A 14,041-nucleotide genomic window follows, 5' to 3' on the forward strand; every position below is an offset into this window, starting at 1 on the left:
ATTTATCACAAGCACTGATCTCCCCATATGCCGAATGGGCAGCTTAATGTCAATCGGCTCTTTTTTTCGAAGCTCTTGGCTTCTTTGCCCCCGGGGCACTCTGGACCATTAATGCATTACAAATAGGTGCGGCAGACCGCAACAGCAACAGCAACATGGACTTGGCAAAGGGACTTGGCCACAGACGCCTCGGTGCCGTTGACCAACGTGACTGAGATTGAGATTGAGCTGGAGGACTCAAGACTGCATCTCGCTCTGGCTAGCTACCTGAGTGGAGAAGGCAGAAAACTGAAATCCAGGCAGCAGACGACCTCAAGTGTAAGGCAGCGCAATCGAGTTGCTGCAGCAGCAGCAACAGCAGCAACAGCAACATGCAACATCCATAGTCCAGAAGCAGTTCAAGTTTGCGTCGAGGAATTCCTTGCCGCTGAAATAATTAAGCATTGCAACATTGTTTATTGTTGCTGTTGTTGCTCCTGCTGCTGCTGCTGTTGCTGCTGCTGCTGAGGTTGTTGTTGCTGCTGCTGGGTGTTGCAGGCTCGTTTAACAAGGCAGCCAAGTTCTCAACAAGTGCCTCCTCCTGTTCTACAAGTTTTTGCCTCTCCACTCCGTTTTTTTTTTTTTTTCATTTTTTGTTCATTTTTGCGGCTGCTGCTGCTGGTGGTGGTGCCACTCTAAGGAATTTCCATTTTATTTACATTTAGAATGTGCCGAACGGACTCGTCGCATGTAAAGCGGGCCAAATCGAAAGCTATTAGACCTATTAGCATATCGGGCTGGAACATGGCAAATTTAGTGGCAACATTGTTGTCGTCGCGATAAACGTACTAAAACTCAACTTCTCATCACGTTTATTAACGCATCGAAGTGCCAGCATTTGTGGCAAATGCGACAAAGAATAGGAAGCGATCGTTACTTATAGAAAATATAGATAAATAAATGTGCAAAATGGCAATCGATTGGCGTTCATTTCATGGCGTTTACCTGATTGTTGTGGCCAGCCCACAGTTAACTTAATTGCCACTTCCCAAGCGCTTTATTTACGGAAATACTGGCGGCTAAGCGAGTATTCTACACAAAGAAGAATTAAGTGTACTTTTGCTAAGCATATTTTTACCAAATGCATACTTGTTTTAGAATAACTTTTAATACACTTTAAGGATACCATAAACAACCATTTACTTATTTGATGATGGGATTATAATTAGTAACTTTAATATCCAACATTTCTTTTACAGAATAGAATTACCTGATGTAATATCCATATTTCTCTGGGTGCATCGACTGTGTGAAAGTGTTGTCAATGTTGCCGCTTGGCCATAGCCTACAATCGCGATCTGCTGATCGCGTTGGAAAGGAAAATAGCAAGAAATCATAATAACAACAACTAAAATTTTCCATAACCTTAAAAAATAGAAAAAAAAATGCGGCAGCTATTTATAAAATGCGCAATCTGCGAGATGCGTGCGGCAATCTGTCCGTCGGTCCGCCGATGCCGCCAGCTGTGTGCCACGACGCCGCTGGCCCCCCTCTTTGGAGCCCCTCTTTAAAGTCCCCCCTTTGGAGCCCCATCCCCTCCAGTGCGCTGTGTTGTCTGCGTTTATTGATTTATTAGAAAATTCCAATGAACAAGTTTTAATACACGACACACGGCGAACGATGAAGTCGATGTTGTCAGCGTGCTTGTTGTGCTTTTTCTGCTCCTCGGCCGCTTGTTTCGTTGCACTTGTGTTCCTGTGGCAAAGACAATATATGTATGTATGTATGTATGTATGTATGTACGGGAAGAGAAGCTGTGCGAAAGAGACGGGGGGTGCAGCAGCTGGTAAAAGTAACAAGTGCAATATTTTAATTATATCAGCGGCAGGAACAACAACAAGTTCAGCGGCATCAATTAAGTGTGCTGCATGGATTTGGGCAGCTAGCGTTGCCAGATGGGCACACGCGGCGTATGATTGATATGGTGAGTATATGTTTGCAATACTTTTCAGTTGGCTAATAGGAATCTTAGTTTCAAGATGCAAACAAAGAATAAAGGTTTTTTAATTATAATAGGAATCTTAGTTTCAAGATGAAAACAAAGAATAAAGGTTTTTTAATTATATTTTTGAAGATCTTGTATAACTTATCAGCTGAGTCCGACTTTTGTACTTCGACTGCATTAAACTCTCACTTTAGCATATCTCAAGACGATCTAGCTCCTATAACTTGAACAAGCCAAGCCATACGGCAACGCCGATCGACTCAAAAGATTGTCCGCTCGGACTCTAAGCATTTTGCAATCAATTTAGATTTGCATTAGCAGCGCTGCAGTCTCGAGAAGTCCGTGGCTTAGTCCGAGATTTGGAGCCAAAAATAAACCGAACCAGTTGCCGCTGCGCCGAAAAGTCAAATGTGTAACAGCTCTGTGGCTCTTTGGCTCGAAGAGAGGCTTGAAGAAAGTCGAGATATCGCAGCTGAGACAGAAGACAGAAGACTGAACGCTAAAGACTAAAGATTGAGGACCGAAGACCGAAGACTCTGTGTAGACTGTAGACTGTGGACTGAAGACGGCGACTGAGAGAGCTGAAGTATTGTAATTGTGAGTCTGGCTTGTTTGTTATTGTTGCCTTAGCGGTTGCTTGTTGCTTTTTTGGCTTGATTAATAATTAATCGCACTCGCACACACACACACACACATATACAGCTTGTTTTAATTACTCAACTTAAATGGCGCTTTGAGCGACTTAAGCAACTTGCTTTTGTGGTCGGCAGTGTGTGTGCGATCGACTCTCACTACTACGAGCTCAAAACTAACTAACTAGCTGCTGCTTGTGTTGCTGCTGTTGCTGCTGTTGTTGCTGTTGCTGCTATGCTGTGTTGTGCTTTGCTTTGCTTGGATGTTGCTGTTGCTGCTGCTCGGCTCTGCTTCTGCTTTTGCTTTTGCTTTTGCTGCTCCGTCTCCGGATCGCTTTTGCCTGCCTGTTTGCCTTGCCTCGGCCGCTGTGGACGCTCATTCAGTTTTTTGCGCTCAACGCTCGTTGTACGGAACCGAAAAACGCGTTCGTTCGTCCACAGAGTGTCGCCAAATCGAGGCGAAAGATCGCTTGTTACAACCGAATATACAGCCTCTAATCACTTTTTTTCTGCTCTGTAATCGTTCGCGGTTTCTGCGGCCATAAAATAAAGTAAATCCGAGTTAAACGCTGATAGTCGCTGATAGCCTGAAGAACCACAGAAAAACAGAAAAAATCACCCGTCGTTCTCTCGTTTCCGCGATCGCTCGTCAGCCAGTTCAAAGCCTCTCCGATTTTTGATACCGATTCGGTATCAGATAATATATTCGTAACCATTCCGCCATTCTTGCGAGTGAGTGCCAGAGTGTGTGAGTGTGTGATGTGTCTGTGTGCCAAATCCAAATCGAAAATAGCCAAAATCTGAGCTTGGCCACCATCGTCAGCAGCAAACATGTGAAGTGCCAGTGATTTCCATAAGCCAAAATCGAAGTCGAATCGAATCCGAATCGAATCGAAGCCGCAGAGAGATAGATAGGTCGAAAGTATCTGAGTGGATATCCGAGTCGAACCAGTGTATAATGTATGCGACGTTCGCGAACTGCCAGAATTGGTTGTTGTTGCAGTTGCAGCCAAAGGATTTGTGGATTTTGGAGCGTAACTGAGCGGCGTGCAGCAGGTGCACCAGGTAAGCCAAGCCAAGAAAAGAGTTAGCAAATAATGCGCATACGCCATGGTGGCCGCGTGTCCAATTCGAGATCAATCGAATCAATTGAACGGCTGGGGAAAACAGCTGACTGGGAAAATTGGAACTGGGTGCAATGCGTGAGTCACATACACATATACATATGAATATTGTGCATATGGACAGGCTGATTAATTATATAAAACTGAAAGAAATAAGTACATGTAACCCAGAAGTTAGTTGATTACTTCTGAAAGAAGTGGAACTGCAGTATATTTTGCACATTTCTTGATTTCTGAGACTGCAGAACACAAAAGCTCTAACCATTTACCTTTGATACATTTACATTAAGATCGACACCTCCAAAACAATACCTCTTATTTATAACGAGGAAGTCGAGTTTATTTCAAAAATAGATAAGTCTCTTCCGCCAACTTGATATCGCTGCACAAAGTTTCGACAGATTTACCCCAGTCTCCGGGGAAAAAGTGAAATTCTATCTCTAGACCCCGGACATTATCGGCAGAGACATGTGGAGATCGGGTGTCACTTGCATATTCATGGGGGCCAAGTGATGAACTGAATCAACGGCATTCCACACCACTCACAATTAGCGGCTGACACTGACATTGGCCATGGTAGAAACCCTTTGACCATATGCCATATACTCGTTAATTTATGACGCCATTTGGCTAATTGAATAATTATATGTGACTGGCTGGGCGTGGCTGGGTTTGCTTCGCTTTGCTTTGGTATCGTTTGGTTTGATCGATCACGATTGCATAAGCCATCCCACATGGAAATTGGAATGGGAATCAGCATCGAAATCTGAATCTCAATCTGCATCTGAATCGGTATCTATATCGATTTATTCGATTTGCCTTGCTAATGCGACTGGGTGCACTAAATCAGTGTTAAAGTTCACCCCACTAGGCTCAATTAGTTTATTAACTGCGATTTCCATTTGCATTCGCGAAGCGCAGCAAACCCGTTGGCTAGGTGGGAAACTGATAGCTTCGAAATGTGCAAAATCAGAAAAGTAAAGTCAGATAACAAAACTAAGCAAACGCAGCAGCAGCTACATAGAAGCAAAACATCGGCATCACAGCAGCAATATAGTGAGATATAGCCACACAGATGTATAGCAACAGCTGACGAAGAGACCATGAAGGTCTACCACTTTCGGAAATTCGACGAAAATGAAATAAAAATCGTGAGCACGCAATGAAGCAGCCAAGTTGAAGCTGGCTTCCACTTCCATCTCATCTCATCTCATACCATCCCATCATCTCCACCATCTCCACCATCTCCATCTCCATCTCCAAGATTCATCTTGGCCTGGCAAATCACGTTGCTGATAACAACAACTGAGCAATGCGGCAATAATTTGCTGCCCATGCCCGCTGCGCCCCGCTCTCGGCCAAGTTAAGTGGCTACTGGTCATCAGCAGGCAGCAACAACTGGCTTAGGCCAACATTTTTATCAAAAGTGGTGGCATTAGCAACCCCATCTCCCCCCTTGTACGTTCCCAAAAGAAACTGGTCAGTCTCTGGAGGCTTGAGCCTCCCAATAGTTTCACTTATTTTACACGCATTTCTTAACGATAAATAAATTCCACAAGCAGATGCGGCCAGCAACAGCAGCAACAGCAGCGGCAACGGCAACAACAACTTGGCCTGGTCAGCAACAACTTTTGCTATCACGTTTCCATGCAAACAACACACAGCCACAAAAATACTTCCATTGGTATTCGCTTGTACTTGAATTGCCCCATGGAATAGTGCGGGGGGCGGGGCGGGGTGGGGCAAGAGGCTGCAGCAGGTGGCAACTGCAACTGCAACTGCAACTAATGCCTCAGGTGCTTTTGGCCCGGACTTTGCACCTCGGTCTACCGTTTGGGCCATTCTGATGCCAGATTTCCGCCTGATGTGGCGCCCCAAGGCGGCCGAGAACGATATCCGATATCGCTGGCTGCCGCTCGATGGGTTTATGGTTTATGGGATACACCTTGACTGGCAAACCACTCGGATTGCACAAGAAGTGTGATTTGATGCTCATTTGGTGCTAAGTTTAAAATAAAATCACATCTTATTAAACCATGATCATTGCATGAATGATTCAATACTAGCTCTTGAAGATAAACTATCATCATCTGTATCATCTTTATATGCCATTTAAAGTTTGACTCTAAAGAAAGCAACTTCTGTGCATTTAATTATTAAAGCTGCGAGCTAATCTAATTATTTCTAAGTTCTGTCTAAGTCAAGTTTACTTTTAAAGAGTGGCTCTAAAATATTTGGTCAAGTATCTCAGCATATCAGTTCCCCGCCCATCGCCGGTACACACTTTTATTCAAAAATCGAGCGAGCCCAGCTCAATCACCTGCTAAACTTCTATGCTAAACGAAGATGAATGAACTCAGCTTCAAGGTGGCCAAACGAAACGACACGATTTGGCAACGAACTTAAGTTTTCTGTCTGTCAAATCGAGAACTGATCAATTTTGCTTTTTATTTTATAAATTCTCTCTCGAAAATATATTGTATAAGGTCATCTTCTTTGAGAACCCTGCCATACTGGTTTTTTCGGTCCAGAAGATGCCAAGCGCCGTAGTTTCACTCGGCGTTCAACGCGGCGTATGCCTAATATGCGAACTTGAGTTACTTTTTCCAATTCACTTTTGCCCCCAGGCCTTTCTCGCCGCCCCAGTGATAGATACGGCCAAAAATATGGGAATCGGTATCAATTTCGCAGATATATATTTATTGCATATGATTTATCATGTCTGACACTTGGGCCAGACCACTTGTCAAATGGGAAATAGCCACGACAACATGCTGTGATTTTAGATAAATTCATAACTCAGCCCAACTTGTCTTGCCTTCAAAGTTCAAATCACTTGGCGCTCTCACACGGACACCATATACACACACACATGTTAATTATTTATTTATGAGTTATTTTTATTCGATAAGCCTCAAATGGAGGGACACCATTTACATTTACAGTTATGCGTCGGACATACTCGTACACATTTTCCGTTTGTTTTTTTTGCTTATTGTTTTTTCATTCTGAATTCAATTTTCCCAGCTATAGGAATATATATTCTCTGGGCATTCCGAAGGAAGCAAGTCAGCTGTTTTCGATTCGATTTAACGAACTTGAAATCGCTTTTCGAGCTTCTGGGGGGAAACGATAATAAACAGCCAACGCAAGTCACTTATTTTCGCTTTCTGCTCGACTGAATTATACTGTATAGTCTACTGGCAATGGGACACTAATCAGTGGACTTCGTAGCAGAGCTTAGTTTGAAGTACGGAAAAATAGTACAGCAGGAGCCTTGTAGTTGCTCAAACAATTGTTTTGGTTTTTGATAAGTGGGCCAGCAGGAAATTCGCACAGCAGATTGATTAGGGGTCGTTGTTTCCTCGGGGATTTACATAGCAAATTGTACTTAAGAAAGCAATTCATTCATGCTTTAGCTTTGGCAAATATATAGTTTACACACCTAACTTAGACTTTACTTTTCTATTTTTAAGATCTTCAAATTTTCGGTAGTCTTCACACACATTTGACGACAGAACACGTTCCTCGGCTGCTTTTATCCACTGTTTGTTTATTTGTTTGTTTGTTTGATTACAACGTCGCGGTGTTCATGATCATCGGCGAGAGAGATAGTTATGGACGGCTTCACAGTTAGCTGGACACGGCAGTTGAAACCACTTTCGGTTGGATTCGAAAAGCGTAAACTAGATTCGAAATCCAGATCTTTGCAACCCATTCAATAACAAGATTTACATGTCTTAGTTGCCAACCACAAAAATTCAAGGAAACCTCAGCAGCAACAAATAATTGCAACGCAAACAAACCATAAAGTGCATATTTTTATAGCTGCACTAAAGTTTTCAGTTTTACAGCTCCCAGTGGGTCACTATGGATATGGATAAATAAATATTTATTTCTAGTTATAATACATTATCATAATAGGGGATTTTCCAGTTAGTCAGAGCGACTGAAAAAGTCAACATCCTGCGGTGCATTCACATTTTTGTCTCCGACTCCAAAGTGCTCCATTTTCATTGATGCAAATCTCTTATCAGGCCAAGAAAGTGCCAGTGGCACAAACACACATTATTTCTGCAACAGGGTGATTAAGGATTTAGTATGTCAATTTATAAAAATATTATCCATTTTCTAAGTGATTTTAAACTTAAAAGGCTGTGTGATATGTGCTGAATAATTTACATACGTGTTGAGTTTAAACTTAAGGCTGATATGACATGATAGTAAACTTCCTACCTTTTTATATATTTTTTTTAATTGCTTAACATAATTTTGAGATATTTCGCCATTGCGGACACCCTGTTTTTTGGGGTCTGAGTGGGACACGCGTTTATTCCAGCTCCGCTTTGCTTCTGCGGCTATCACTTCAGTTGACTTCACTTTTAAGGCGGCGGTAGCCTCGTCGTCTCCGCCGGTCCGTTCCCCCTCCCTTCCCCTTCCACCACCCAGTTACCTCGCCGCCCCTGATAAGCACCCACTCTCCCCGCTCCCCTCCCCCTGTCGCCCCTTTGGCATCACGGCAAAAGGTCTTCTTTGTTATGAGTTGGAAAAGAGGAAAAAATCAGAAGAGGATCGCCAAGAAGGGGTCGCAAAAGCAGCACGAGGTTTGCTGAGGCGGCAACGGCGCTTGGTTGTAGCAATTTACAGCAACAGCAGCTGCACCGTGAGAAAATGTTGTATAAAAATGTTTTTATGTCTAGAAGAACGATCATCTTTCATGGTAAACTGGGGTCGAAATGGATATGGTTCGTACCTTTGGCTTTATTAGTTTTAAACAGTTAAGCAACGGAAAGTAGGACCACATTTGTTCCTGTGTACCCACTATGCATATAATAACAGCAACAACTATACTAGCAACAGCAACAATAGCAACAAAAATGAAAACAACAACGATAACAACAAGAAAAACAAAAACAACGAGAGTCATCGACGACAACAACGAACGACGACAACGACGACCACTCCACCAACTGGCATGGCAGTGAGACGTTGATTGCCACGGAATGCCGTCAAACAGGTTAAAAATGTAGGTAGAAATTCAATTAAAAATTGGTTATTTATTTATTTTAGCATGCACAGAGATCGACTCCGCACACGTTCATATATATGTACATATAGCAATAGCCACTGGGAGCTCCCCTTTTCTCCAGCTATTATTGCCTCCCCCCACCAAATACTCGAGTTTATTTAATTAAGCTTTATTTGTGGCGCCCAAACTGCCGGCTGTCAATCAGGCGGCGTCAAGCGAGCTCGATTTGAAAGTGAAAACCCCGAAAAGCCCAGCAGGTGGCAAGATATCTGCAGTGTACTCTCGACCATTAAGCCATTTAGCCAGTCAGGTGCAACAGAGGCAGCGGCACGAAGGCTCAGGTGCAACTCGTTCCAAAGAAATTTGCAATAAAAACTAATGCGGCCGAGATTTTGCATGCAAATCAATCATTTGAGGGGGACTTCGGCGGGGTAGTCTCCGACCTGATACCCTGTAATATTTATCATTTTATATTAACCTAATAAATGACCAAATCTTACGATTGCTTATGAAGAATATTTCTAGATCTATGAATTAGGTAGTGTAATATTATATTAGCTCCTTTGGATCCCCTAACTGGGGCAAGCCGATCTTGATCCGAATCGAATCCATCAGCGCGATCTGGTTGCTAATACACCGGAATCCAGTTAAAACCGATAGCATTTGCTTTTATTAATGCAAACCGCAAAAAGTTAATTTTAGCTGGGCTATTTATAAATTAGCAGCTTTTGCGGCCCACTAACGATCGATCGATCGAGTCATGTGCGATTTGCCCATATACGTAAGCACAGATATAGTTACGACCCCAAAGCCCGTAACTGGTTGCAGATATTACGAGTGCGATCTGAGCTCCCCAAACGGACAGGGACGGACAGAGACGGATAGAGAGTAAGGGAAAGAGACGGCGACAGACAGTGGCTGAGGGGCGAGAATCATCTCAAATTTTTGTCTGATGGATGGCTTCAATTTGTGACTGTGACGGCCATGATTAAGATACTAATGCGATCGATTTGGTGACCGCTTCTGCCCAGCTGGAAGCTGCCTGCCTGCCACTATCCGACTTTTCTGCCCTCTGACTCTGAGTGATCTTTGCCCAAAAAAAAAAAAATCAAAATTCACACTCAAATTCACTCGAATCGTTTCGCTGTCGGTGGGAATTATCCGAAAGAACTTCGCTTCCAGGAAGTTCACATACCAGGTGATTCCTAATCTCGATGATGGAAAACTTTCGCCTACGACCCAAAGTGGAAAAATCTGCGGTTGCTTGGCTGGCGCTTTTTTTGCCCAAAAAAGAAATAAAAGCCATTTCGCCCGGGAAATTTTCATCCAATAAAATTTCGACAAGTATGTGAAGTAGTACATTTCAAAGAATATGCATGACATGCAAAATTTTGCGAACTGTTCGCACAGACTTTGAATATGGTGAAATTAATCCCAAGAATTATAGTTTTGCTGAAAAGTGTGTCTGTCTGATTTCGTATTTGAATAATAGTTTTAATATTAGTATTCAGTGCAATTCAAATAGTAATATATTAAATATAGCTAAACACTAGAAGACGACTGATATCTTGTCCCACTTCTTATCAAACAAAATAAACTCACATTAAACCCATGCTCATTATTGTGCCGAACTGATGGATCATTGATACCTTCGCACCGTTTGAATCAGTTTCATGGGTCCACCCTTTAAAGTGTGCCTATATTTCATCAAATCTGCGCAATTGTTGGCCCAAGGCTCTTCGCGGGTAAATGAACTATCGGAACTGCCGTGACCATCGAGTTGGGCCTACCAAACGATTCGCCTTGGAAATTTTCATGCAACTTTCAGCGTGTAAATAATTAAACCATAAAAGTCAATTGAAATTGAGAATGTTCCAATCGATCGGAACGCTTTGAGGTAGCCACTGCGAGAAAAGAGTGCTTATTTATGGCATTTATGGGCCGGGCCATAAAAACTTATGGATAGTCGAATTCACGGATAAATTAAAATAATTGAAATACTTTGGGAACTTAATTGCGATAGGCGAGGCGAGCTTGTTGATGCTAATGACCAAACATAAATTTCAGTGGGCCAAGAGCAGGCGAAGATACAGATACAGATACAAGTATCGAGGGAAGAGTAGATACTTAGATATAGATATAGATATAGATAGAAGTGTATATTTTACCGGCCGGCAAGGCGCGCATATGTATGCAATATGTTTTTTCTCTCTTTTTGGTTTTTCTCGCCTTTTTTTCTCAGCTGGCCTCGAAATCATTCGCCTCATTTCCATGAACGCATTTTCATTGCGCGGCCACAAATCATAAATGTTTCGTTCTCCCAGCCACAAAATATTTAGACAGATTTTGTTGCAAAAGCCGTTTACAGGTGGCTGCGGAGCTGCGTCGATTTGAGGGGCTTTGGCAGGGATATTTCCTTGGAGAACCCACTTTGCAGCATCATCATCCCAGCTGGGCGGCGTGGTCAAGGTTAAGCGGCTACTCCAACTATGCATATCTGTATCTGGATCTGTGGCTGTATCTACACGCGGAAAAACACAAGCAAACATTCAACACAAACAATTTTTGCTTTGCGAGCATCAGTCAAAAGCATTTTTTTGATATATTTGAACATTTGTTTAGGAAGCCCTGCTATTTGTAGATGCTTAATACATCTACGTAGTGTATATAGATGTAGTTATAATAGATCCTTATAATTTTTTCGCACTGTGTATATCTGTATCTGCTGGCTGGCGCTGCAGGACATCATCATCATCGGCAGGCGTGCGCTTCTTTTAACGATTTCAACAAAAATATTTCGCTTTCTGCGCTGCTCATTAATTCGTTTCGATTAAAAATTGCCTTTTTCTCTTTTTTTCCGCTGATTTTTTTTGCCGCTCATCTGCAGCTTGTTGTGCATAAAAATCACAGCAAGAGATCGCCCCGGAAGTCCCGGCTTCCTTGCCCCGCGGCACAAGTATCTCGCAATCACAATCAGAGTATCTGAATTTGGATTTGATTTTGGATTTGATTTTGAATTTGGTTTGGATTTGGATGTGGCGTTTGGCGTTTCGTCTAGCGGTGGAATACAAGTTGCCGTTGATGCGAGTGCCTCTGAAATTTTTATGGGCAACTTTTTCGGCTGGTTTGGCTGGACCAGGGGCTTTTGTTTTGGTTTGTTTATGTTTAAAACGTACGCTACGTGCAATTGCTCTGGCAGCCCATTTGTTTATTATAAGGTCTGCGGCAGACTTCCCATGCGTGCCACTTGTTCTCACTTTTTTGCTATTTTGCTATTTGGCGTTTGCGATTTGTTTAGTTCGGATTCGGCCACTTAATATACAGAAATACACTCGCTGTTGCTGCAGACGCCTTATTTATTTGCTTTTGGCATATTTTTTATGCGCAGGGTTTTCTCCACTGGCGGCTCTCTCTCACGTAATCAATGCAAATATTTCGCACTGATTTGGAATCCCAAGACTTTGTTTCTATTTTCTATTTGCTATTTTCTATTTGCTATTACGCTATTTTTCGACTCGCTTTGTTTATTTGCCAGTCGCCCCGCGTTTTGTGTGTGTATTAGCGGGAAATAATAATTGAAAGTGTATTTCCAAGAATAGAATTTCAACAATTTGTAAGTGTTTTAGCCAGTTTTTAGCGAATGCAAAAATCAGGAAGAAATATGGCATGATGTTCTCCATAGGCACTCGATTCGATAGAAGTTTGCTTGGCAAATTAATGGTTTGTTTTCGATTCGAGTTGCACTGATGAATGTGTGGCAAGGTTCCCCAGAAATTGGATCAGTCAACGGAAGACTGTGGGCAGCTTTGAAATGGAAAACTAAAAAATTCATAAACTAAGTACATGGGTGGGTGTTTGTGAGCACATAAAACTGTTGGGGAATTCTTGGGATATACGGAAATCGAATGTATTCACACGAATGTTGACTACGTGTTCGACATTGTGGTTCTATTTTGAAGGATAAGCTATTAAAGCTAATAGATACATGAAACATATCGTAATCACTTTCTTTTTAGTACATTTCAATATTTGCCCCTCCACACGTACCGTTAGTATGAATGAACTATGTACAAAGAAAGCCAAATCGAAGCTCGGCCAAACAACTCGAACTCGGCCAAATGACTCGACAAATATCACGCATACGCCGCCTGAGATCAATGGGCATTATCGCTGCGCTTTCGACAAACACACGCACACACACACACGCACACACCCATCGCGGGGAGTATTAAAATCTCATTACCAATGCTAATTAAAGGAGGGAGCCGCCCATTTTCGAGCCGTCAAGTTCAAAATCACAATTTTTCTTTACACTTCTCCAGGAGATTTGTGGATGCACCCGGCGAGCGATGTTTGTTATTTTCCAAGTGCCCACACGCTCTTACATAAATTATTAACAGCCAAAGGCAAATAAATAAACAAACACTGGGCCAGCTTCTTCGGATTCGGATTTGGATGTGGATATGAATTCAGATGCGGATTCTGCAGCTGCAACTGCAACAGCAAGTGCCGCTAAATCGTTGATCGTCGCCAACGCTAAAGCTGTCATCATCCATACTTTCCTACCTGACGATTGTCGATCGAGCAAAGTTCAAGCGGCCAAGTCCATCTGTCTATCTACATATCTATCTATCTATCTATCTATCTATCTATCTATCTATCTATCTATCTATCTATCTATCTATCTATCTATCTATCTATCTATCTATCTATCTATCTATCTATCTATCTATCTATCTATCTATCTATCTATCTATCTATCTATCTATCTATCTATCTATCTATCTATCTATCTATCTATCTATATATCTATCTATCTATCTATCTATCTATCTATCTATCTATCTGTCTATCTATCTAGCTATCTATCTATCTATCTATACAAACAGCCAGATATCTCTCTTAGTACAGGCCAATATATTCATGTGAATAAATTGGGGATTTAAAACATATATTCTGTTATATAAACATCATACTTTTTAATCCGTTTCTTTCACTGCATGCTCTCCTCTTTTTTTCTTCCTGAACTGCCCGTGTGCATTACCGACTACTTAACAGCAAATCACTAAACATGTTTAAATATTTTAACTTGTTCGGTAGCCTGTTTGTCATTTGCCAGCCACATTTGCCGAGCGGCAATCTCTAAACGAATGGCTCTCGAACGTCCCAACGCCTCGACAAAAGAAATGAACTGTTTTAAAGTGCTGCAAGTCGAGGCCTCGACTTCTTTTTTTTTTTTCATTTTCTGTTTAGCCGGCCAAAAGATCAGCGC

General features: G+C 42.1%; 1 protein-coding gene across 1 annotated transcript in view; it reads left to right on the forward strand.

The window, feature by feature from the left end:
- The first annotated feature begins 2,997 nt into the window (after nt 1-2,997).
- The window catches only part of LOC120452526 (protein decapentaplegic), a 32,603-nt gene continuing 21,559 nt past the window's right edge, over nt 2,998-14,041 (forward strand). The window contains exon 1 of the mRNA XM_039636792.2: nt 2,998-3,681. Coding sequence (XP_039492726.1) covers nt 3,579-3,681 — 103 coding nt within the window. The 5' untranslated portion in view covers nt 2,998-3,578. The remainder of the gene's footprint in view (nt 3,682-14,041) is intronic.

Source organism: Drosophila santomea, chromosome 2L, assembly GCF_016746245.2.
Source record: "Drosophila santomea strain STO CAGO 1482 chromosome 2L, Prin_Dsan_1.1, whole genome shotgun sequence".
Lineage (NCBI taxonomy): Eukaryota > Metazoa > Arthropoda > Insecta > Diptera > Drosophilidae > Drosophila > Drosophila santomea.